This window comes from Bos mutus, chromosome 17, assembly GCF_027580195.1.
Source record: "Bos mutus isolate GX-2022 chromosome 17, NWIPB_WYAK_1.1, whole genome shotgun sequence".
Taxonomy (NCBI): Eukaryota; Metazoa; Chordata; class Mammalia; order Artiodactyla; family Bovidae; genus Bos; species Bos mutus.
Window position 1 is genome coordinate 3,939,390 of NC_091633.1, and position 26,164 is coordinate 3,965,553.

The 26,164-nt window shown below is 60.4% G+C and overlaps 1 protein-coding gene across 4 annotated transcripts in view; it reads right to left on the reverse strand.

Moving 5' to 3' along the window:
* Window positions 1-15,455: 15,455 nt before the first annotated feature.
* The window catches only part of NF2 (NF2, moesin-ezrin-radixin like (MERLIN) tumor suppressor), a 74,666-nt gene continuing 63,957 nt past the window's right edge, over window positions 15,456-26,164 (reverse strand). For all 4 annotated transcript variants that reach the window (XM_070385893.1, XM_014478232.2, XM_070385892.1 and 1 more), the window contains one exon: window positions 15,456-18,131. In XM_070385893.1, coding sequence (XP_070241994.1) covers window positions 18,074-18,131 — 58 coding nt within the window. In that variant the 3' untranslated portion in view covers window positions 15,456-18,073. The remainder of the gene's footprint in view (window positions 18,132-26,164) is intronic.

Here is a 26,164-nt window from a genome sequence, read left to right on the forward strand (position 1 = left end):
GGAGTCTAGCGTGGCTGGGGTGAAACCTGGCTGCTGTCCTGTGCCTGGGGCGTGACGCCCGGTCACCAGGTGCCAGTGCCTGGCGCCTTGGTCTTGGCACGCACGGCGCTGGGACATGCTGAGAGGCGGGACCCCAAGAGCCCCTTTTCCAGCTGTCACACTCTCTGAGCCCAGGAGAAGTCTGAGAGGCAGAGGGAGGCGTGGCCACAGGAGCAGAGAAGCTTCTAGTCCTCGGGACTGGGTTTGATGTAAAAAACACGCAAAAACCTGACTGGGGAGAGACGGACACAGGCACTTCCTAGCCCCACCCCCCACCTGCCTCTCCCCCAGAGAGTCTGCTTGGCTGGGCCCTGGGCGAGGGTACTTTTAGTTTTTAAAAATATTTCTTTCTTTATTTGACTGTGCTGGGTCTTAGTTGCAGCATGTGGACTCTAGTTCCTTGACCAGGGATTGAACCCGGGCTTTCTGCATTGGGAGAGTGGAGTCTTAGCCACTGGGAAGACCACCAGGGAAGTCCAAGGGAATGCTTTTAAAAAGCTTCCCAGGATCTTCCAAGAATGAGAACTCTTAGAGCTCTTAGAGCTCCACAGAGGAAGGTCTGGTCTGGAAACAGTCTGGGCTGGGGCCAGAGGAATTGGATGATGTCCCTCCAGGGTGGGACAGCACTCTCTGCCCCTGGTCCCCTTGGGCTGTGGTCTCCCCCTTGGGGCAAGCTGCTGGCTGGCTGGGGCGTCAGGGGCCCAGCCCCCGCTCCAGGCCTGCTTCCTGAGTGACAGCTGTGGCAGCTGGCGGGAGACAGGCACGAGGCCCGCTCCTAATTGCTCTGGGCTCCCGGATCCCTGCCTCAGTCTGCTGCCTCTGATGAGACACTCGACAGATCTGCCCAGGGCAGCCGCTCCTCTAGAAGAGACCCCACGTCTGGCCTGCCTGGGCACCGGCCCGGGGGTGGGAGAGGTGGGGAGGGGGAGGCTTCCCCTCCTTGCAGGGTATGGCCACCTCTGGACAGGGCGAGGTCCTTTCCGCTTTTCTCACTGTGACATAAAAGAGCTTGTGTGTCAACTTCCATTTGAACGGGGGGCTGTTCAAACAGTGTGAAATGGCAGACACTGTGGGTGGGCTCTGTGGCCTCACCTGGCACACCCTGCCCCTGCCAGGGGGCCGTGACCTGTCCTCTGGGATCAGACCTGAGAGAGAAAGAGAGAGACGATGTGACCTCGCGCCAGCTGTTGGGAATAAGGGCAGCTGCATCCCAGGACGAACCCAGGAGGATGGCTTGGACAGCACTGAGCTGGGGTCTGGGGCAGAGCGCACGGTTCGCTCTTACCACTCCACTGGTGTCTCAGAGCGGTCCTTGTGATGCTGGGGACCAGCAGCGTTTAGCATACCCCCCCCGGGGCTGAGTTCTCAGGCTGGTGCCTGCCTCCCTGTCTCCAGCTGCCCGGGCCCTTCCCACAGTACCCCCACCCCAGCCCCTGCCCCCTCCTGTTGCAGAAACACCTCCAGAGCAAGGGCTGGACATCAGAAGACTGAAGCCTCTGGTTTCTCCAAGGGCGTTCTCAGATCCTGACATCTCAAATTCTTTCTCAGGAGAACCAGATTCATTCCCCAACTTCAGTCATCCAGCCCAGCGTTTATGCTTCTCCATGTGTGAGCTGGGGGCTTCCCCGGTGGCTCAGCTGGTAAAGAAGCCGCCTGCCAATGCTGGAGAGGCAAGAGACAAGGGTTCGATTCCTGGGTCGGGAAGATATCCTGGTGGAGGGCATGGCAACCCATTCCAGGATTCTTGCCTGGGAAATCCCATGGACAGAAGAGCCTTGTGGGCTATAGTCTATGGGGTCGCAAAGAATCAGACACGACTAAGCTCACATGCCATGCCATGCATGTGTGAGCTGCTGCCTCCGCCTACCACCACGTGGCCTGGGTCCAGCCTGTGCTTGCATACCTCCAGGGACGGGGAGCTCACTTCACCTCCACCCCCAGGCAGGGCCAACACTTGCCTGTTCCCTGGGCTCTGACTTTGTGCTCCAAGATCTCCCCTGTGCTGAGACAAGACACTGAGGCCCCTCCCCAAAAGGAGCACCTGCTTGTCACCTGGGAGATGGGCTGTCCTGATCTGTGAGCAGCTCATCAGATAGCAGGGACATGGTGTAAGGATGGTACCTCGAGGCTGGGGGCAGAGGGCACCATGGAAGCAGAGAGAACCCCTGGGAGCCGGGGTTGTGGGGGCCAAGTTTCACAGGAGTGCTTCCAACCCTTCATCCTAGGACTCAGCTGTGCAGGCTGGCCTGGCACTGAGATGCTGGGCCATGAAACAGTGAGTCTGACAATGGGAACGTGGGGGAACACCCAGGCCGGAGGCGCTGCCCAGACAGAGGCTGGTTTTGCCGAAGTCCCTCCTCCCCTGGCCTCTTCCGGTTCCGTCGGGAACTGGGCTGTGATCTTTTTGGAGCCCCGATGTTGGGGGACAGGACCAGGGCAGTGCGCCAGGGCGCTGGGGGCGGTGGGTGGCAGGACTTCCTTCTGAGCTGCTGAGTTAGGCCTGTAGCCCTGGCCCTGGCCAGGGCCCTGCTCGAGGGCCCGCTAATGGGCCTCTGTGGCCCGAAGTGCCCCGGTCGTGTCGAGCCTAAGTGATGATACAATCGACAGCAGTTTAATTGGTAATTTTAATCCTGGACAGAGGAGTAATGGCGTTACTAATTGGATCATTAGAGATTTGTGCTTTATGGCTATGTAATTAGAGGAGCTATGGGGGGTCGGGGTGAATTGGGGTGCCATGCAGGGCCAGGGGCAGGGAGCAGCCAGCAGGGCTCCGTCCCCGGCTGGGGCTCGGTCACCACTGAGACCTCTTGCTCTTCTTTGGCGCCTCCTGCACAGGGCTCCTGGGGCAGCTGAGTGGGGTGGGGGGTGCCAGTCAGGGTCTGTGTATGCCCCTCCCAGACCTGGGGTTCCACCGAGTCTAGAGGAAAGGAGGACCCTCCGAGCTCAAAGCTCAGTCCCTGTAGATGGGGTGGAGCGACTCCATCAAGCCCAGGCCCTCCCTGGGCTCCCAGGGCTCTGGGTTGGGGAGAGAATCACGAAGTGTCTGCATTTTAGACTAGAAAGAGGTTGTCCGTCCTCTGGCCCTGCTCAATTCACAGGTGGGGTAACTGAGGCCCAGGGAGGGGAGGGGACAGCCTCGTGTGTGCTCCATACCAGCCTCGTGTGTGCGTCTGAGACTCGCCGGCCCTGGACACCAGCACTCGGTGGCTTTTCTCACCCTGTCGCCCTGCATCTGTGTGAAGGGACAGGTGGGCTGACAACCGGAGCATGGAGGGGGCCGAGGGGGTCCAGCCCCACCCTAGGCCCTCAGGGAAGACACTGTGAGGTGCCATCTGATGGGTGTGGGCAGAGGGGAGTGTCCTTTGAATTGAGTTAACAAGAGGCTCCATCTATTTCTGGCCTTCAAAAAATATTTGCTGGATTAATTAATGAAGGAAAGAAAAAGGAAAAAAGAAAAAGGAGGGAAGGAGGACAGGTAGACCACAGAGGGCCTCTACCAGATGCCCTCACACCGGTCCCCGGAGCAAGCCCTGGCCACTCTCCTGACCTAACCGTGGTTCCCCTGCCAGCCTTCCAACGGCATCCACCTACTCCCAAAGGAGCCTAGTGAACCTCTCTGCACCTCTCTGCCCTCCACTCTCCCCCTTGCTCACCTGCTCCTGCTGCCTCAGGGCCTTTGCACTTGCTCTGTTGTCTGCCAGAAAGGCTCTCTCCCTGGACACCCTCACTGCTCACTCCTTCAGGTCTTTACTCAAAGGTCACCTTCCTGATGGGCTTTCCTTGGCCACATCCTTGCTTAAAAAGAAGACACACAAAGACAAGCCACACCTGTTCTCCCACTGTCCTGCTTTACCGCCCTGGCCTGCCCCTAAACCACAGCCTAACATGCCGTGGACTTTCTGTCTGTGCCTGTTGCTGGATTTGTTGGTGGCCGCATCCCAGTGCTGTGACACAGAGCAGATGCTCATACAGGGCTGTTGAATGAATGAGGGAATGAATGAATGCAGAATTGGAGGCTCCCTACAGAGGCAGCCCTGGGAGGTGAGGGCAGGAGGTGTGGGGGTGTGCGGGTTGAGGGCGGCAGGAGGCAGACGTGGGGTAGGGTGGTGACTGAGGACCCCTCCCCGCTGGCAAGTGTGAGCCTTCCCCCTGCCCCCCTCCAGCATTGCTCCATCAGGAGACTGTGACCTACATCAGCAAATGACTCGGCAGGTGGGGCCGGGGAGACAAGAATCTTTGTCTTCCCGCCAAGTGCTCCACCGACCAAGTGCCAAGTGCCCTCCGCCTGCGGGCTGTCGGCTGGCCCGCACTCCCCTTCAGGTCACCCCATGGCCCACAGCGGCCACTTGTGTCTTCCCCCGTACAGGCAGTGGCCATCTCCCGGGGTGGGCTTTGGGACTCCAAGGAGACCCCTCCTCTGCTGGCCCCAGCTCCCTGTTCACAGGCAGGAGTCCGTGCCTGAAACCCCACCCTCAGCCCCAGGGTGGGTCCCGCAGGGGCGGGCGCCGGCCCGCCCGCCCAGCCAGGCTGCCTCAGGCTTCGTCGTCGTTGGGTGATGTATGGCCTGCTGGCCCTGCCAGGAAGTGACAGCAGATGGATGGGCAGTGCCGAGGGGTGGGCTTGGAGCCAGGAGCGGGAGCAGGGAGTCGGGAGGCGCCTGGCGCTGGGGAAGGCCGTTCCCGGAACACCACCCTCCCTGACCGCCGGCAGGACAGGGAGCAGTCTCTCGCCCAGCTCCCACACTGTGGCCCTCGGGGAAGGCCAAGTGCAGGGACCCGGGGCAGGGGGCTCTAGGCTCCCCGTGGCCTCTCTCCAGGCCTCAGTTTCCTCATCTGTGAGCTGGTAATGAAGTGCCCACTGGGAGGGGGCCGGATCGCCCGAGAGCATGCTCACCACGCACAGACCCCGGGGTACTCCAGCCCCAAAGTGTCTTAGGCCTGGTGCTGGGCCAGGGAGGGGCCGTCCCCACCTGAATCTGCTTCCTCTTCCCTGTATCTCCCCTAACCCCCCTCTCCCACCCTTTGGGAGAATCGCCCAGCCAGAGATGGGCAAGACCTTAGCAGATTTCTAGTCAAAACTCCTTCTCAATTTTCCAGACGGGAAAATGGAGGTCTTGAGGGAGGCAGGACCGGCCCAAGGTCAGGTGGGAAGGCTTGGGAGACCCCCTCGTGGTGATTCCTGAAAGAAGCTGCCTCTCCACCCTGGGAGGGTGGGGTACGGGGGCGCCGGCGCAGCCGCCCTGCAGGTGGGGGAGGACGGCAGGACGGCGCTGGGCACGGGGAAGGGGCCTGTCGGCCGGTGTGGTGGCTGCGGCCGAGTCAGGATGCGCCAGACGCCTCCGTGGGATCTGTCTGCGTCCAAGGAGACCAGGACAGCGGGCGGGCAGACGGCTTGTCCTTGCTGGCTGGGCCTGGAGGAGGGCCGCGGAGTGGGGGGGTCATTCTGGGAATCAGGCTGCCTGTGGGGCCGGGCGGCCTCTCCCAGCATCTGTTCACCTGCCCTGCTCCCTGGAGGAGCCCGGACTCCATGCAGGGCTCCTGATGGCTGTGGGCGCGGGACACAGATGTATGTGGACGGGGCTGGTGGGTGCCTGAGGGGTGGGCGAGGGCGTGTGCGGCTGTGGCCAAGTGTGTGCACACATGTGTGCGGGGGTGGATAGGTCTGAGCGCTCGGGACCCCAGAGCCCAGGGCTGGGCCCACATCCCATGTGTCTGGGTGTGCAGCGCGCTTGGCCCGTGTGGGCAGGCGTGGATGAGATGTGGGTGTGCACAGGTGGGCGCGGGGAGAGACAGGCGCTCACTCAGTACTCACCAGGCCCCACGTGGCGCGGCCTCAGCTTTGGTCCAGAGGACCTGCTGTCAAATGGGGAAACCAAGGGCAGCAGCCTGCCTCAGCCCACCCCGCCCCGGGGGGGCTCCTGCCTGTAAATCCAGGAGAACCAGCCCTGCCCCGTCCTCACAACATGGTTCTCAGACAAGTGTCCCCCCGCCCCCCCAAGGAGAGAGACAAGGATGGGCCCTGGGAAAGGTGCCGTGACACATCACGGCAGCATTCTGGAATAGAGTCTTGGAACAGAGTCTTGCTGTGGCCTTGTTCTTCTGAGCAGGGGCAGGGCACGGCCGTGGAATTCTGCAGTCAGATGTGGGCTTCGAGATCACCCAGGGAGCCCTGGCCACTACGTTGGGGTGGGGACCCTTGCAGAGGAGGGAGCCCCCACTGGTGGGTCTCGTCCCCTCTCCGAGCCTCTGTTTCCTCACCTGTAGAACAGAGAGCCCCCCTCCTCCCTGGTCCCCGCTGGAGGGCTGGAGACCCAAGGTCATCTCAGGGACAAGGCAGTGGTCCCGCCACGCTCTCCTGCCGGACTGGGAGCGGGGGGATGAGCCGGGGGCCGGGGAGGAGGGGGCTGAGTGATCTGAGGCAGGGAGGCAGGCCTTCCAGTTCAGTTAGTGAAGGGATTTGTCATTTTAATGATGTGATATTTCTTGCCGGGCTCCTGTCCGCGGCAGCACCAAGGGGCCAGCTGCCTCCCTGAGTGAGGCGGCAGCAGAGGCTGCTCTCGGACTCCCTCGCCCGGCCAGGCTGGGGCCAGGGTCAAGGTTTGGAGGCCAGGGCTGGCAGGGGGAGCTCCATCAGCCGGGGGTCAGTCCCGTGCGGCTCCGGTGCAGCGTCATCCCCCGCCCAGCCTGCCGCTCCATCTCTGTGACCTTGGGCTAGTGCTGCCTGGTCTGCAAGGCTTGGTTTCCTCATCTGTAAAGTGGGGCTCAGACCATCACCCCCCGCCCCCAGCTTCTGCCGCCCACCCACTGTCGGCTCTAGAATCTTTCACTCCCTCCGCTTCGTGGCCCCCTCCAGTCCCACTGGCCAGGGCCGCGTCTGCACCCCTCATTTTTGCAGACCCTGGGCAGGCCGCTCTCCCCCTGGCAGCAGTGGGGTCTTTTTATTTTTCAGCTGGAAGATAATTGCTTTACAATGTTGTGTGGGTTTCTGCCGCACGACAATGTGAATCAGCCCTAAGGATACACCTATCCTCTCCCTGTTGAGCCTTCCCCCGCACCCCACCCATCCAGGTCATCGCAGAGCACTGGGCTGAGCTCTCCGTGCTGTTCAGCAGCTTCCTGTTAGCTGTCTGTTTTACACATGAGCGTATATATATATTTGTCAATGCCAGTCTCTCGATTCATCCCGCTTTTGCAGCGGCATCTTTTGGAAGCGCCGACCTAGCTTTCACTCCCCTCCACCCGGAGGCGAGCCCGAGCTGGCCTTGCCCCACTCCCCAGCCTGCCCGGGCCCCCACCCCATGCCTTCCCCACGCCTCGGTCATCCTGAATCTATCACAGCCGTGTGACCACCTCTCGCCTTCCTCACTTCTGACCCGTCCCACCAGCTGCTCCCTCTGCCATCATCATATCCATCAACCTGGTCCCTCGGGTCAGAGGCCCTCTCCAACTCCCACAACCGCCCCATGACCACGCCCATCACACGGAAGAGTGACAGCTGGTTTCCTAGCCCATCTTGTCTGCTCTGAGTTCCAGCACACGGTGGGCCCCCTGCTAAGCCTGTGTTTGTTGAATGACTGAATGAGGGGCCCCAGAGCCTGCCCTGCTGACCCTGGAGCACAGCTGTGAGGGTGCGGGTGGCCGGGCGGGTGGCCCATCCATCAGCCTGGCACCGCGCCTGACCAGATGGAGCCGCACCCCCGAGGGGGAGCTCCATCAGCCGGGGGTCGGTCTGCGGGTGTGTGGGCGTGTCGCTCCTGCCCCCCAAGGGACCCGCATCCGTCACACTGTCCCTGGGATGCTGGGGTGGGGTGAGCAGGCAGTGGCCCCTCCGCCGGGCTCTGGATGGGGGGCCTGGAGGAAATCTGCAGCTCTCTTAGCACAGGGGAGACTGAGGCCGGAACAAGGGCGACAGAAATAAAGAGTGTGGACCCCGCAGCCAGACCAGTCTGTGTTTGAGTGACAGCTCTGGGCCTCACTCGTGTGACCCTGGGCAGGTCTCTGGCCTCTGGGAGCCAAGGTCCTCGTCTGTAAAATGGGCACACGGTGGTGCCCCAGAAGCGGGGATTCACGCTGTGCCTGCCTTGTGCCCCTACCCCCTACCCCACCCCATGGCCTGGCCCCTGGCAGAGGAGGGGGAAGCAAAGATGGTGGCTGTGAGTGGCAGGGCCATCAGATTCAGGCGGGACTAGCTAATTGTCTGGGCTGTCAGAGGGAAGGAGACGTTGATGGATGCTCCTCTGGGCCAGAAGGGCTTCGGGAGGGGGTGGCTGAGTGATGACCAGGCCCTGTGGTAAGTACAGCTCGGCTGACCCGACCAGCGGGGCCAGGGGGACATCATGGCCTGGAACCTCTCCCAGCCCCACCTGGTTTGCTGAGAAGTCACCGCCTCCCTCCTTCGTATTTCAATGATCAAAACAAATGCTTTCTGAGCCATCATTTCACCTGAATTGCACAATGGCCCCGGGGAGTCGGACTGAAGAGCCTCACCCCACAGGTGGGGGGGCTCCCCACTCCACAAATGGGGGGGGACTCATTCACTCAGCTATTGAGTACTAAGTACCCACAGGACTGAGCACCCAGGGCACCGGACGAGAAGGCTTCGGCCGCCTGCCTGCCTTCCCCAGGCACCCTGCATGATGTGGGACTGGGTTTTGCATCCATCACGCTCGGTACTGGGAGTGTGGCGGGCAGACAGCATCCTGCCTGGCGCGTGCTCCCTGGCAGTGATGGCGGCCTCAGTGCCAGGCGCAGTCTGCACTTAAAGTGCGTTCTCGTTTAGTCATCCAAGGCGGATGTCGGTGACCCTGTTTTCCAGCTTCGAAAACTGGAGCTCAAAGCGGGGGATGATCTGAGTTGCTTGGGGTCCCCCAGCTGGGAGGTGATGAGAGGTGCCTACATGCCCACCGCAGACCTTCGCTCGATCCCTGGGGCCAGAGCCACACCTTTCCTCAGAGTGGGGGGCTCATGAATGAACCCCACACACTCCAAGAGCACCGCGCTCAGCCCAGCCTCCCCAACGCCTCCCCTGCTGTGGGGATGAAGGCCAGGATGGGATCTCACCTCCCAGCATCCGACAGCACCCCAGAGAGCCCCTCCCACATATCCTGCCCCCCACCCCATCTTGTCCTCACTGGGAGCCCCCTTAGGGGGCTGATGGCCACACCCAGCTCATTTGAGGGCAGAACAGCCCAGGCGGAGGTAGGATGGGGCTCGCACCCCAGCTTCAAGAAGTCAGTCTCTGAGCCTCACTCTGCCCCCCTCTCCCATCCCACAGTGGTGACAGCACAGGGCCCCCCAGGGGCCTTAAGATGCAGCCAGGACTGAAGTGGGAGCCACTGCCACGACTGGGCCTGTGTGCAGGGCGATGAGCGTGGTCCTGCTGGGACCAGCAGTGCCGAGGCGTACACGATCACTCATTGTAATCCCCCCCTCGGGGCCTGAGCAGGTACTCAGGGGACCCTGGGTCAGTGCTGGGGTGGGGGGGCCGGGCCTGCTCCCCTGAGGCAGGCAGCGGGGCTGGGACAGCCCGGAGGAGCTGCGGGGCTGGGTGTGTAGAGGGGTGCTGGGCCTGGCCTGTGCCGACCTACCCAGCGAAGCAGAGCCGGGTCTAATGAAGTGGGCTAGCCCCAGGCCGGCACTGATTTCACGACTCGGTGGCCACTTCCCAGCCGGTAAATGTCACCGAGAGAGGAGCTGTGGCCCCTGGCACGGACCCAGTCTCTGGAGGGATGGGGGTGGGCAGTCTGCGGTGGCGGGGTGGGGTCCAGGGACCCCTGTGGAATGCTGCCACCGGCGCAGGGCTCCTGGACCCTCGGGGCTCCTCTCCAAGTCCCGGGGGCTGAGCCCAGGTTGCTCCAGGGTCACCTACTCAGAGACATATGTGGCTGCCAGCCCCTCTCCTGTGTGAACCCAGGGGGCCCGAGCTCAGGGGCCCCAACTGCCCATATCCTGCCCCCCTTTCTTCATGGGGGGCAGTTTGGGGCGGTCTGCCCAGGCTGTGGGAGCAAAGCAAAGGAAGAACCGCCCCCTTCCCCCGCCCTCGCGGCTCCTGCCGCCCTGAGCTGCCTCCTCTGACACCTGAGCCAGGACGAGCTGATAGTGAACAGCCATAACCACACAGCAGCAGGCCCCGCTTAATAAAGTCTCACTGTGGCAGGTGTTGGCTCAGACCTGGGATCCGCGGTGACCCTGCGGCTGGCTGGGAACTGACTGTCCCGTGCAAGACGGGTGCGGGGCTCCAGAGGCCGAGCCCTCTCCTCTGAGCAGCGCTGCCCCCGACCCAGCCCTGCGGTGCCACACCTAGTGCTCATGGGACCCTTTTCTGCCTGGCCAGAGGAGATGGTGCCCGGCCCCCCTGTCTGCCCTGCGTCTTCCTCCCATCATCTGGGATCCCCAGGAGGTGGGAGGTGGGGTGGGGTGCCCTGACAGGCATTGCTTGTCCACTGCTCCTAGTGGATATCTGCGTGCCCCCACCCACCTGCCACTCCAGCTTCCTGGCCCACGGGAGCCGGAGCAGGGGAGAAGGGAGGCTCGTCCCTTCCAGGTTTGAACTTGGGGAGGTACTGGGCTTCCTGGAGGACTAGAAGCAAGAGGAGCAGGGGGCGGGGAAGGGGTGTCCCTGTGCACCCTTCCTTCTCCATTGTCTGTCTCCTTTGGGAGCCTCCATCTCCGGGTCTGAGACCTGACAACCAAGCTCTGCCCACCCTCGACCCCACATTTCCTGCAAACACTCTTGACGCTGCATCGGTGACAGGATGGGACAGTTGCTGATGCGGGCTCTGCAGGCAGAGGGTCAGACCCACCTGTCATGCCGTGACTTGCGTGTCACTGTCACAGCCGGGGCCCCTGGGCCCAGTGGGAGACATCCCTGAGTCCTCCACACCTTCCGACCACCTTCCCCACCTAAGGAGCCCCTCTGGGTCGGGCCCCGGCTCCCTGGTCACTGCCTTGCTGGGCCTCTCCACCTGACACCCAGTACAGATTGGTCACAGCAGAGCTTGGCAGATGGGAATGCTGGGGTGGGGGCTGCCCCTGGAGCCCGAGGGCCTCCTGGAGCAGGGAATGGGGTGAGGATGCGGCCCAGGGATGTCCCTGGTGGGGACATACATGCCCGCTCCATCTGAGAGCTGCTCCCCGCTCTCCCTTCTCGGCATTTCCGGGGACCTTCCTACGTGGGGCAGGGAGCCCTGTTATCCCCAGTTGCTCCCCCTCTATTCCATGGGGAAAGCGGGGAGGAGAGAAAAGCCGTATTAATAAAAGAATAGGACGCTGAGACGGCCGCCCAGCGTGTGCAGCTCAGAATAGCAATGTGCTTTCTCAAGGCAAACAGAACTCCCCAGGTGTTAATGCAAATTCACTCCAGTTAAGATGAAAGAGGGTTGTTTCCCCTTTGCCAGCTAATATGAAGGACTTAATAGATTCTGCTTGAGGGACTCGGCTGGAAGCGGAAGACTGGGGGAGGGACCCGGGCGTGGGCAAAGAAGCTGGGGGTTGTGGGGTCCCCAGGGGTTTTAGGGCAGAGCACCTGTCGCAGCAGGCCTGGCTGACGCGCCGCCCCGGCTGCCACTTGGGCTGTCAGGAGCCGGACACGTAGCCGGAGACAAGGCGGTGCCAGGCCCCCTGCCCTGTTGCCCACTGCCCTTCATGCCAGCGCGGGGGCTGGCACCAGAACTGCCCACTCCCCAGTTTGTGCCAGAGGAGGGTGGGGCTGGGAGAGAGGGTGGGGTGAGGCAGGCTGACCCTGCAGGGTGCCACCCCACAAGACCCCTCTCCCCAGCCCCACCCCATGGGACCCTGGGTCTGTCTTTATTCTGCTCCCCAGAGGCAAAAGGGAGGTAAAAGAGACCAGCCTGCGGAATTCTTTTAGAAACACCTGCATTCATAGATGCCTGCAACAGGAAGGGGCCCAGGTTCCTCTCATCCAAAATTGGACCTGCACTCGAGGACAAGGGAGCCTGGAGAATTGGGGAAGGGACCTTCTTGGCCGCACAGCTGCAAGCAGAGAGCTGTTCTCCGGAGGCACAGGCTGGACCCCGACAGGCCAGGGCAGGACCGTCCGTCTGAGTGGCTCTGCCAGTCATGGGCGCCTCCAGCCGAGACCACCCCAGACTACTCTGCACACGTCTCCCTGAGTCACCCTCCCCTGGGAACCATGCAAGACCAGGCTGAGCCACTGCTGGGGAGGGTTGGGGCTTCAGAGGCCAGGCTGCCTGGTGGCCCAGGAAAGGCAGCTCTGGAGGAAGGGAGACTTCAGAGAGGTCCGAGGGGAGGGTGGACAGGAGAGAGGCTGTCCACTTCCCCCCAGTTCTGGGTTTAGCTCCATCTCCTGGGTAAATGGCACAGCAGGTGCCTACAAGGAGACACCTCCGCAGCCTTCTTCCCTTTTGTTTACTGACTTAATTCCTCCAGATCAAAGGCTGCCCCTTCCTCCCTGAGCAAGCAGGCAGGGGAATTACATTATTTATATTGAAAATGGGCAAGAACTCCACGGGGACTTCTTCCTCATGGCTGATAAGAGAAAATGAGGTCGCTGCGTGCCCGTCACCCCCCCCCACCGCCCCCACCCCAGCATCTGCAGTGGGTACCCACGGGCTCAGGATGGGCTGCTCCAGGTGCCGGGTGGGCCAAGGGCTGCCCACCCACCCACGCTTACCCTGAGCCTCCAGTAAATTATTGACCGGAGCAGCAGGTATTAATGTGACGAAGCCAGAACATCCTCTCCAGGCAGCCCCCAGCCTGGGTGATCCATCATCTCCCTGGGCTTTGCAGCTGGCACTGGGCAAACACAGCGAGGACAGAGAGGCCAGATGCAGATCATTAAGCTCGGGGTGCAGGTGGAGTGAGGGGCCCAGGTGGGGGCCACAGGTGGGCCTGGTCGCTCTTGGGCTGGGGTTTCCTCTGGGTCACCTACTGCCCTTTCCTCTGCTTCCTCCTGCAACTCCCCCCGCCCCATCCTCAAAGGAAGCCTCCAGAGACAGTCATTGGGCTTAGAGCTTCCCTGGGCACGATCAGCTCCCACAAACCCTGACAAAACTCCCTTATCGATGAGGAAACTGTTGTGCCCAAAATTTAGGTAACTTGTCTCGACCACATGGCTGCTAAGTGGCTGAAACCCGGGTCTTCTCTGAGTTCTAGGTCGGGGGCTTCGAGCCCTTCGGCCGTGTGATGTCCTTTGGCCCTCCCCACGGTTATGTGAACGGAAAAGATGCCACGTTTCTTCGTGTGTACAGCTCCTGGTACTTGTAAGGATACGGTGGTACCACTACACACCCGCAATCCCCTTTCCCTTAGAAATCTGAGTATTTTGGGGGGTCTCATCTTCATGTTAGCCTGACAGCACCTCAGAGGTGCCCAGAGGCGTCACTCCCAGCCCTCTTTGCAGAGGGGGAGCCAGGAGGCAGGGAGCGTGTATGCAGTGAGCGACCTCACTGGGAGGTGTCTCGATTTCTTCAGCTCAGAGGCAACGTACCAGGTGCTATTCTGGGGCTACTACTCCAGCAGGGAATAGGCATCACGTGGGAACCGGGAGGGGACACGGTGGGGGTTCCTCTGTGAAGGCTCAGGTCCTGGCACTGCTCAGTGGCCCTGAGCCGGCTCCAGCCTCCCTAGCGGTGCCAGGATTGCGGCCGCAGCATGCTGCCATAATGCAGTAATGACAGGCTGCCAGGGAGCCCCGCGTGGCCCGGGAGGGGAAAGGAGCCCTTGGCCTCCCTCTCAGCTGCCTGGGCTGTCTGAGAGGGAGACGAAGGAGAAATGCGGACGGCTCGACTGTCTCTTCCCCAGACGCGCAAGAGAAATTGGATTAGACACAGTTGCAGCAACCGTCTCACCAGTACCTTTCCCCCTGGAGTCCTGCTGCCAACTCGTCGTTACATCTGTGGGTGGCTCCCGACCCACTCCTCCAACGCGAAGGCTTCTGGGGTGGCCAGCCCTGGGGATGGCTGGAAGGCACTCAGCTCAGGCGAGGACCACAGAGAAGGACGAAGTGCTGGCAGGGATGCCAGGAGCCACTCAGGGACCCTCATGGGGCCGGGCTGCAAATACCACAGGGAAACATCCGGATCCTGTGGCAGCTTTGGGTTTATAGCGTGGTCAAAGCAAATGAAAAACGACACCGAAAAAAAAGCAGAGGAGATTTCAACCTGTCTCCCTGGTTAATTCCAACCCCACTGAATGGTGATCTTGACATCTGTGAGAGCATATTGTTATCTTTTTGGGATCAGGGATTGGCTTAAAAAAAAAAAAAGGTAAAAATATTGTCTGAACAACTTCAGATGACTGGTATTTATAAGGTTCTTTCTCTAGCTTGGGACTAGGTAGGAAATCAGACTATTTCCAATCACTGCAAATGAAATGTGGCAGTTTCTGCACACCCGAAACTAATACAACGTTGTAAGTCAATTATACATCAATTAAAAAAAAAAAACAGCAATTTCTTATTATTTATTGAACACAAATAGTTGAATTAGTTACTGACTCTATACATTTAAAATGAACAAAATAGTGAAGTGTTTAAAAACTTCATAATTCTCTAGCTTTACAACTTCATATGTATCTTTCCAATACATATATATAAAGCTGGTTTTTTATATATATATATATGTATGTATGGCTTCCTTGGTAGCTCAGCTGGTAAAAAGTTCACCTGCAATGCAGGAGATCCTGGTTCAATTCCTGCATCGGGAAGATCCTCTGGAGAAGGGATATGCTACCCACTCCAGTATCCTTGGGCTTCCCTGGTGGCTCAGATGGTAAAGAATCTGCCTGCAATGCGGGAGACCTGGGTTCAGTCCCTGGGTTGGGAAGATTCCTTGGAGAAGGGAACAGCTACCGACTTCAGTAATCTGGCCTGGAGAATTCCACAGACTGTATAGTCCACGGGGTTGCAAAGAGTCCAAAAACATGACTGAGTGACTTTAAACAAAACCCCCTAAGCTCAGAAGGGTAGTTCTCAACCCCAGGGGTGAATGGCACACGGCCCTGTGACCACACGGGGCCACCTCTGTCCCGTAGGCAGCACCTGGGCTCCCGGGGACTCCACATGCTGCCCACCACCCCGCTTCCAGAGCCAGAAACGGGGACCCCGGAAGCAGAAGTGCCTGGAGCGACCGTCTAGTATGGCACCCTTGTTTCCAGGTCTGGAACTGAGGGCAGGTGAGGGGTGTGGGAAGGTCACTGGGCGATGGAGACCCAGTACACAGCCTGCTTCATGGGAAGCACGAGGGGGGTGCCCAGATGAAGGTGCAGTCAGGGGTGCTGCCATCAGCCCGGAAAAGGGGGATCCTTTCCCCTCCGACATAGGGATAGGGCTGAGGTCCTAGACATCAGCGGGGGCAGAGGCCCATTTCCTCTGGGGCACCCGGCGCCCACCACTGCGGGGGCTGGAGCGACAAGCAAACTGAGGCCCGAGACCAACTTTTTACAGTTTAGAATTTTTATTAAAACAAACATTTAAATTACAACAGTCCGCCAGAATAGAAAATAGCCTTCCCTGGTCCGGCTCTGACAGGAGGCCCCATGGGATGGGGGAGGGTGGTTTGATGTCTTTGAAAACTGAGGGAGCTTCCCTGGAAGCCCAGAGGGGCCGGCCTGGCCCTGGGGCAGCGGCTGTCTCCCCACCAAGGCCGCCGGGTCTCAGCCCTGTCAGCGGGCGACGCTCAGTTGCTGTGGCCGGTTGTCAGCCTCAGAACGTGCTGTTTGGATTCGAAAGAGAAAAGAGAGGGAGAGAGAGAAGCCTGTCCCCAAGACTCAGAAGGCAGTCGCTCAGGAAGCGTTACGTAAGGCCGCGGGGGCCGTCCATCAGGGACCGCACACGGCAGAGGCCCCGGGGCCCAGCAGGGGCGGGGAGCAAGTCAGCGAGGTGGTCTGCGTGTGCCCACCAAGAGCCGCCGGTGCAGCCCCGCCGAGGCTCACTAGCCCAGTGCTTCCGCCCAGTGACCATCAGGGGCGCTTCTAACCCGACGATCCCAGGCAGGGCCCTGCTCTTGGTGGAGGTCAGGGGCTTCCTTAACTGGACAAGCCCTCAGCTCGCCCACTGGCACATCACAGTCGCCTCCGCTGTGGGCATGCGCCCTGAGAACGGAGCTCCTCTTTCAAAGTCCTTCTTCCACTCGGGCTCAAGACCCTTAGGAGGGCCCCGTCCTCTCCGTCTGTCCATCTCCGGGAGGTACCCACCCACTCTTGTCCCCAAGGAAAACTGAGGTGTTCCAGCCGGCCCACTCCCACCCCGAGGCAGCTCCCCTACACGGCTCGGATGCCAGCCCGCTCCCCTGTGGCCACAGACTTCAGACACACAAGCAGCAGTTAAATAATAATAATAATAATAAAAACCCCACAACGTTTTTATAAATGACCACCATGCTCTGGGCCCACAGCCACTGTTACAGACTAAATCTACAGGTCAGGGGTGGGTGGTGAGCCTGAGGAGACAGCCAGGCAGACGCTAGAGGACCCCCACCGGGAACCTTGTCTCAGGGTAAGAGGCCTTGGAGGGACAGGGGAGACGGAGGGGAACCTCCCAGCAACAGCCGTTCGTGCCTAGTGTTCAGAGTCCCACCCTGCACGTCCCGAGGGGCTGGCTGCCTGCGGGCAGGGTGGCCCAAGGCAGTGGCGGCCAGCCCAGGACAACCGCTGGGGCAGCTTGACCGTGGAATCTGGCAGGATCTCTGTGAGCGTCTCAGTCTCTCAAAACCACTTAGGATGGCCAGAGACCACCTCTGCCCCCGGGAAATCTCTGGGCCCTCACAGGTCTTCACGTGGGAAGCGTCTTCTCACTGGATGAGACTTCCCTCCTGCCACTCTGCGCAAGAGCCCCGTGGGAAGGATGTAAACAGGCTGGGGGGTCCAGCAGGCCATGGAGGAAGGGCGGGAGAGTGGCCCCAGACCGAGGAGTGAGTGTGGGTCCTGGGTGGGCGCATGGTGGGGGGGGCCACGTGCCAGCAGGCGCCAAGCACTGACTATGCCTCCCCGCCCCCACCCGGCCCAGGGGTCACCTGCACCCCTCCCCCCACGGCCCAGGGAGAAGGTAAAGTGAAGGCTCTAGGGAGACAAGGGCAGCAGGAAAGGAGGCCCCGGCACCGTCAAGGGTGGGGGGCTGTGCCGGCGCGTGGCCAGGAGGAAGGATGGTTCAGATCGACAAGACGGGCCGCGGCCAGTGAGACATCCCTGTGGGGCCTCAAGAGCCCTGCGGAGACCCTGGTCATGGCTGGGCTGACCACAGCGATGGGGATCCCCCTCACACCCCTGCCACCTGCAGGAGAGCCTCCAGCTGGAGAGGCCCACCCCACCTACGCCTGCCTCTCAGACCTGGGTCTGAGCGGGCAGAAGAGAGGCAGTGAGAGCTTCGTAGGGTGCAAGTTCCAGGTGCAGGCTTGGCTGGCCTCCCAGGCCCTCTGCCAGCAGCCAGTCCTTCACCACAGCTTGGGCCGGGTTTTCCCCGGGCACAGCTGCGTTTCCACTCCCCACCACGGGCAGCCAGAGCGCTGCCCCCTGGGGGTGCCTGGGCCGGGTGCCCATCTCCTCCCGGCTCATCATGGCCGAGCTCTCCGACGACGTGGAGCAGGCGGGCCACTCTGGGCCACCTTCTCCCCACACTAGCTCCTCACCAGGGAAGGAGATGAACGTTCTGGAACCCTGGGGGCAGGGGTGGGGGATGGCACCAGCCTCCGGGTCTCCAGGGGGTTTGTGTACTCCCCTCCCCGCAGCCACTTCCCAGCCAGGGGACCGGGGCGGTCAGCCGGGGCCGGGGAGGGGGGGACAGTAAGACACACACTCCAGGGTGCTTTGGACGAAGGAAGCATAGGACCCCACATCAGACAAGGAGAGACAAATACTTCTTGAAAAAGACCTAAAGACTCAGGTCAGGAGAACTAGAACCCCACCAGAGAACCCTCTGCGGGGTCATAGTTCAAGGCAATTGCACATGAAAGGCCTGGGCTCTCCGCTCGGCCTGCCTTTGGACGGCTCCCGTGGTGTAAGGCCCGTCCCGTCGGTGCCAGGGCAGGCGGGCAGAAGCAGCCGATCCTGGGGCGGCCGGGTCACCTGCTAGAGCTCTTCAAAGAAGGCCACTCGGGACTTGGCGCTCTGCAGGGTGAGCTGCAAGGAAGCAGAGAAGATGGTGAAGGCGGGGCTGGCTTCCTGCCCTTTCACGACAGGACACCCTCCTGCCTCGGGGACTAAGCTCGAAGCGGGTTTGGAATGAAAGGGAAGACGGAAGCCGGTGGTCAGCCCCAAGCAAGTTTCCAGAGTCCTCCAAGGACTCAGATTGGGAGGTGGCCAGTGAGGACACGCCAGGAGGGAGGGATGGCTGGCGGGCAGAAGAGCCCGGGGCATTTGAAGAGACTCCTCCATCCCCATCCACAGGGCGTGCTGTCCACACCAGGGCTCGAGGGTCAGCTCGGCAGAACCGACGTCTCAGTCCTCAGGCCCTGGGCATGCCGCTGGGGCAAGGTGATGGGCCTCGGGCGGGGCAGGCCTGCGTCACGTGAAGACCAGCTCGTCTCTTCTGCTCCCAGTTCCCCAGGGGACCCCAGAGCCGACTTGCCCGTGACCTGGCAGCTGAGAGGGCATTTCCATCCACAAACTGGGATGGAGGGCTCGGGCTTTCTAGGTGGGGCTGGTTCAGGCAGGGAGGGGGCAGCACGTGGTGGTGGTGGGGTGCTCTGGGCCTGAGGCCTTTCCTAAGAGGCAGGAGCTCGGGGAAGAGGCGGAAGGGAAGGGGAGGGCCGGGGGAGGAGCTCTTGGCTGGCAGATAAGGCCCGAACTAGGGTTTGCGACCTCTCGGGGCTGCCAAACCTCAATTCCCCAACCCAGCAGGCCCCTTGCCAGGAGCTCCCCAAGCAGAAGCATCTGGCGTGGGCATCCTCCCAGCGCCCAGCTCTGCTCCTGAAAGCAACCACGCCGGCGAGACTGCGCGCCACGTCCAGCTCTGGGACTTTGCTAAGGAGAGTTTCCGGGGATGCAGACACAGAGCACGCACAGTCCGTCCACCTTCATACCCTCGAGCCTCTTGGCTTAGTGCTGTGCATACAGTGGGAGCTCCGCTTGTCGAGTGAGCAAAATGCAGGTGGTAATTGCAACGAATGGTGAGATGCAGGGGGAAATTCGAGAGTTCCCCACCAGGCTGGAGAGGCCCAGGTGCTAATTCTCCATCACCAGCTCACCGTTCGGCCTCAAGAGACATGCTTGACCTCTCTGAGCCCCTTTTTTCTGGAGTTCAACCACAGGGGCAGGCTAGATGGCCTGGCCCATTCCCTCATTCAGAGACCTCTGGCAGCCTCTGAATCCAAAGAGCTTGGCTCTGTGAAGGGCGGGGGAGGAAGGCTCCAACCCAACCACTTCACCATCAAAGATGCACAGCATCAGTGCACTCGAAATGAGACAGCTTGAGAGCCGGCTCTTTAAATCCTGCCAAATCTTTTGGCCTTGAAGTTCCCGACTAACAAGCTAAATGCAGGGAGGCATCTGAGCTGTTTCCTTCAGTGGAACCAATTTCTGAAGCCCTTTGGAAAGCCCAGCTCTAACGGGAATGCAGAGAGCTTTCATTTCTTTGCTGAGACGGAACTCCCTCTAGAAGGACGGGCTTCTCCCTAAACATAACAGAAGAGAAGGACTGGGAAGGACACGCTCGGTGATAATGGGAACCAGGATGCGGAAGAGAGAGCCAGAGAGCCGCTGGGACAAAAATCATCCTGGGAGAGAATGAACCGAAAGGGGTGGAAGCCCGTGTACCACTCTGGTTCCTCCAACATGCCTGGGGGACCTCAGGTCAGCTCCTCCGGGGACAGGGGACCCGCAGGAGACACATTTGCCACAGCCCTTCTTTTCATGCACCCACTCACTCACAGGCACAGCCAGACCGCCTGACCCAAAGCCCACCTGGCTGCTGAGCTGCAGGGTGGTCCTGACGGTCCCTTCCTCACAGCGTGATCAGAAATGCCCGATGACACGCTACGGCTGGTAATACTAAGAGATCACGTCCCTCCTCCCGCAGCTGTGGCTCCTGGCCTTCCAGGGATCAGGAAGCAGGGCACAGCACAGGTTAGAAGGGATGCAGGCGAAGGGGGAAGGCTCACGGCCACTGAGGTGGGGCAAGCAGAGGCCCCCGAGGAGGGGGGCCTGGCACTTCCCTGGGCAGGGAGCCCAGCCTGTGCAGGCCTCCGAGAGCCTGCTGCCCGTTTGTACGATGGTGGCGCCAAGAATTCCTGGATTGTCTACGTGAGCTGTGTGCCGTCTGTCCCCTCGAGGTGCCAGCACCAGACTCCAGCTACCCACTCCAGCGTGAGCTTGTCAGGAGGTGAAGCCCTCTTCGGGTGGGCAGCACGCATCCCTGGACCCCAGCCCACACTGACCTCTTATCTCGCAAGAGCAGCTGTTGAGCCCCAGTCCAAGGAGAGGTGCGGGGACAGACCCAATGCCCTGGCCAAGCAGAAGCAGGGAGGCACCCCGGACGCACGGCCTCGGCAAGAAGACAGTACTGTGGTCTCCGGGCTGCTGGATGGACGGGTGGGGCCACCAGACTGAGGTGGCCGACGTGGCTGCTGACACCAAGGGCCCTGGGATTTCAGCCCTGGCCCACAGGCAGACCTGCCCCCATCGCTCACTCTTTCTGCACAGTTCGTGTAAATGTAAATCCTGTGTGAGTCGCTTAGTAGCTCTTTGTGAACCCATGGACTGTAGCCCGCCAGGCTCCTCTGTCCACGGGATTTCCCAGGCAAGAACACTGGAGTGGTTTGCCATTTCCTTCTCCAGGATCTTCCCCAACCAGGGATGGAACCTGGCTCTCCCACATTGCAGGGAAGATTCTTTACCATCTGAGCCACCAGGGAAGCCATGGCAGTTCCAATTTCCACAGGAAGCCCGTCATCAGAGGAAAATCCCACACGAACCGACTGGCGCCACTGGAACCCTCCCAGTGGCCACGGCGGCCCCCGCCTGCCCCAACTCAGCAGCATCCTTCATCCCAGGCATCACGCTGTGATCGTAGTCATGCTGGAGAGCAAGCTGGGGAGGCGGGTGGGGGGCGGGTCTGCAGGGAGAAGCCTGAGCTTCTTTCCTTCATGTGGGGACTCAAGCCCAGGGCCTGGGAGATGCGCCCTCGGGGTCTGCCAGCCATGCTCCCGGCCCCTGGGCTTGAGATCATTCCCCTCATCTGTGGGATCCCTGACCGCCAGCTCTTTCTAGAAAGCTCCCTGACTGTCACACTGACCGTGCAGCCTCAGGCAGGATGCATTCCTAACCAAGGAGGGGAAGCCCTAGCAGAAACAGCACAGAGCTGGCCCTTCGTAGCGTGAACTGCCCCCGTGGTCGTCTCCATAGACTCTGGAAGATGGGCTCACAGAGGCTGGGATCCCGGCCACCGTCTCACCTTCTAAGGTGTACAAGCCACTCAGTGTTCCGTCCACCTTCCTGGCTCTCCGCCTAGCAGGCAAGGGACCACAGGGGCGATGATCCGACCGAGGCCTTGCATCCTGCTGTGTCGCACAGGAGAGCCGAAGCTTGTCCCGTGAGCCCACCCCCCACCCTGCAGCCCCTTGGTGATCCAGCAACATGTGTCATCACCCCCAGAAGGACTGCTCGGGGCGGGGGGGCAGTGCCTCCAGGACTGGGGCTGGGGGAGGACCCCACCATTTCAGTAGATGGAGGAGCAGAAAGGCCTGGGGACATGGACGGAGAAGTGGTGCCTCGCGCACACAGGCTACCCCATCCAGGACCCACGGGGTCCGCTCCACCTTCTCTGAAGCCTTCTGAGGACGCGCAGCCTCAGCGGGTCCGCTCTCCGGCGCCCTGAGGATGACAGAAGACCATGAACATCTCCTCACCAGGCTCAGGGCTGACCGCGCCTCCCTTCCAGCTGTCTCCTAATACCTGATTCAGATCAGCCGTGTGAATAATACAGGAGGAATTAAGTTCTCTCTCTCTCTCGACTGAACCGGCTGTTCAAGTCTGTCACTAATCCAAGCTCCATTCCGAGCAGACAAACTTCCTTTTCTCTGCCAGCTGCAGAGCTGGACAGCGCGGTTTTCATCTTCGGGGTGTGTGTGTGTGTGTGTGTTGGGGGGGACGGGCGTCTGGTCCACCTGTGGCCTGGCCCCTTCTTCCTGCCCAGCCTTGACACACACAAGCCCGGCAGAGTCGCCTCCCGTCCCACCCACCTCCCCATGGCACTGCCCGTTGTCTGTGACTGCCACCAGGCTAGGCAAGGGCAGGACAGGGTGGGGGGTCACCTGGGGGGGGTCACCTGGCAGGGCCAAGACCTCTTCACACCACCCAAGCTGTGTGCAGTGCGACCGGACAGATACCTCCAACCAGCTAACACACGAGTTCAGACTCGGGAGCCGCATCTGTGCCCTTAAAAAGATGGGAGGCTGGCTCCCCCGGCCCTGGGAAGGACCTAGTAGCTAGCCGCCTCTCCCGGACTCAGGCACGGTCCTGAGACAGACTCAGGGGCCTCCAGCTCACTGGATGAGGACTTCAGGCAGCCCCTGCTGCTGGCCACTCCTGAGAGAGGGCCCCTGGGGATCTAGAGACAGCAAGCCCGGAGGCCTCAGACAAGCACCAGGCTCAGCGGGGGGCCCTCCCACCCTGCAGGGAAGGCTTCCAGCTCCCAGGCTCCTCCAGCCTCATTCATTCCCAGGACTGCCCCCTGCTGGAGGAACACAGCCCCCCACGCTGGTGGCTGCCAGCTCCCTCCTCCCCGGCTCTCCTCTAAAAGTCCTTTTGGGGGGTGGGGGGTGGGGGTGGGGGGGGAGGACTGCTTCCCAAAGTGAAGGGAGAAGAACTAGATGTATTCCGGCACGGGGCCTGCAGCGGCAAGGCTGCCTGATTAAGGATGAATTACACTTTCATCAGCGCATAGAGAAAATTGATTCACAAGGCCACACTGTGATAATCTGGCTCCTAAAGAAAAGGGGGTGGCGTTGGGGGTGGGGGTGGGCAGGACACAGAGCCACTTCGGCGATCAGTGACGAGACAGCAAGAAGAAGCTCTACAATTAAGCTGGGAGAACAAAACTAATCAGAGAGCCAGGAGTCCTCCAACTAGTCTCTGGGGGCCTCGCCTCAATCCACTCATCCCTGGTGGGGTAAGAGAGAAAGGCGGTGGGGGTGGGTAGTGGGGGAGTCTTATTCATTTTAGACAAGGAGACCCACAAGGCTGAACCTGTTTCAGACACTACCCTAAGAACTCCAGGGGCCGAGACCCTACTCTTCCCATAAAAATGCAGGGGAATTGAAATGCAAGCCCTAAAATCATGTTACACTTTCTCTCCGCCACTACATATTGAGAACAGAGGAGCTGGGAGGGGAGCGGGGGTGGCGGGCGTAGCACAGATACAAAAGGACAAGCAGCTTCTCCACCACTGGGAGCAGGAAGGTGAACGCCAAATTCAGAAGCAGCAGCCAATTCCCACATAATCTCTGGTTTGGGGTGTGATCAACATTCCCTTTCCGGAAGAGAAGCTGAGGGGGCAGGGCCGGTGGAGGGGGACGGCGGCTGGGAGCTGGCCGGATTAAGCGATTCTGTCATCTTGCTAGCTGACAACTTGCACCCGAATGTCATCTGGTGATGTGTACAGGGGCAGAGAGCTTGTCTACATGCTTATCCCGAAACGGAGGTGGGACGAGGGGCCGAGTCCACCGTCATGAACAAATCCAGTTTGGCATCAGCTACTTTATCTGCTTCTGGGAGAAATCTGCCTGGGAAAACCCGGAGGGTGCCTTTGGTTTATGCATCCTTTAGGCTGAATGGCGCCTGGAAACCGGTGTTTGCTGGCATCTCCGGCTGCCCAGGTGATGCTCGGCTCCTCCACCTGGAAAATGGACTAATCGGCCCGCTTCACCTCGCTGGCCACGGAGAGGCTGACGGATGGGCACGGAGCGCGCGGCACGGGCACCTGGGGGAAACGGTGCAGACAGACCCATGTCTTTTCAAATCGCCAACATCAGAAGGGAAATCACAGCAGGGATCGTCAGAACAGAACCTTGCGCCCGCAGAATGAGTTTACAGCCGGATTCGTCCCTCCCGTGGTTGCGGTGATAGATCAGGTGCTGCAGGAAAGCAGCATGGACACGTATGGTCCGTGCGGAGGGACCAGATGAGATGTTTGACTCAAACATCAAATAAATCCCACTGGTGCCCTTGGGCACTTCCAAACGGGGGCAAGATATCCTTGGAGGGCAAGGCAGGCTTTGTAGGCTCCTCAACACCTCCCACAGGGAATGGGCTCACCCAGGTAAAGCCCACCCACCCAAGGGAGGGGCTGGATCGCAGTCTTTTGGCAAAGAGGCTGAGCCAAGTGGGTCCCCGAGCTGGGTCTGGGGGCACTGAGCGTGTCAACCACACCAGCAGCACAGCCTGTGAAGGGTCCCAGGTCCCGGCAGGCAATGCAGATGGAGGTCACTCAGGAGGGAGGCCGGGCCGGTGGCTTTAACCAGGAGGGACGCCTCTCACGCGAGTCCACCCTCACACTGGGGTTGATCATGTCCCTGATGTTGTAAGTGCTGTACTTGACTCCCAGCCCTGCAGCTCCAGAGGGAGTCCCCGCAAATTGAAGATGTCATTGGTCTTTTATGTCTTCCTGATCTGAGAGCGGCAGCTGGGCTTCAGAGACATGCTGAGGCTCCTCACTGACGCCTCCCCACCAGCAGAAACCACAGCAGGGCCTCGGTGGTTCACACCACTTACGAAGGAAATAAGCTTTCTAAGCTCTCTGACCTCCAGGATTTCTCATCTGTCGACTGCCTTTGAGATCCTGTGCTTCTTCAGAGACCACGGGTACGAGACACGAGGACAAGCTTGCTGGCGCTCAGACCAGCCCAGAATGACGCTGCCCCTCGAGAAGGGGCGGGGGTGAAGGGTGTGACCACAGTGTCACCTCCACAGTGCGCTGTGCAGCTAAATCCCACGCGGCCACTGCGCACCTCGTTGGCACGGTGGCTCTGAAGGCAAGAAGCGCGAGCCCTGGACACCGTTTCCCCCTCCCCCAGCCTCACTGCCAGACCCCACGCCCTTGTTCAGAAGACCCAGAGGCCAGGAACGCCACTGTCGCTCTCCTCCCCACCTCCCCCCCGCCACCCCGAGAATGCCATGGGTCTACGTTCCCAAGGGCAGCCTTTGATCGCTAGTGCCGCTCAGACTCGGATGCAAATGTCAAACCAGTTGTGCTGATTATCGATCGGGAGAAGATGGAAATGTGCAGCGAAGATCCGTGGAAGCAGAAAAATACACCCTTGCAAATCCAGATCACACAGCACCAATGGTGTGGTTCATTCTGGCTTTTTAAAAGCTTTTACCTCCAAACACGTGGAAGCTAAAACACCACTGAATACGCGTGTCTCGAGCTGCGCACGCAAGTGTGGCGCTTCCCAGGCCAGGCTCCCAAGCAGGTTTGTTTCTTTATACAAGTTCAAGCCCTCGCTGAGCTTTTACACGGAACTGCTTGCCAAGCTGCGCTCAGTCGTAGCCGACTCTTTGCGACTCTGTGGACTGTAGCCCACCAGGCTCCTCTGTCCATGGGATTTCCCAGGCAAGAATACTGGAGGGGGTTGCCATGTCCTTCTCCAGGGGATCTTCCCGACTCAGGGATCGAACCCGTGTCTCCTGTGTGCGTGTCTCCTGCACCAGCAGGCGGATTCTTTACCACTGCACCACTTGGGAAGCCCACGGGGAACTCACTGAAACCTCATAAAAATCCTGAGGGGCACGAACTGTTTTATTCCCCTTTTATAGGAGAGGACACTGACCCTTAGCAGGAGGTAAGAATTATAGAGGAAGGAAGTGGCACAGCAGCTGGCCCCTGTGAGGCAGACTGGACTGCTTCTCGGCATTGCCGCAGGAACATGGTAACCCCTGCCCTGGGTAAACCCGTGGAATTTAGCCTAAGTGTCACCAGCCCCAGAGGGTCCTGCTGAGGCGGGTCAGACACAGGCCTCGAGGGGGAAGCTGGAGAGCAAAGGGGGAGGAAGACACCCGGACGGCCAGAGGGAGGGAAACCAGTCTTTCCTCGAAGGAATCTGTGGTCAGAAGACACGAAACATGAAACAAAACAAAACCAATGCAGGCGGGTTTGAACCAAGATTAATGACGAGCTTCAGGACAATGGAAACTCCTTGGTTCACCACCGATCTGCA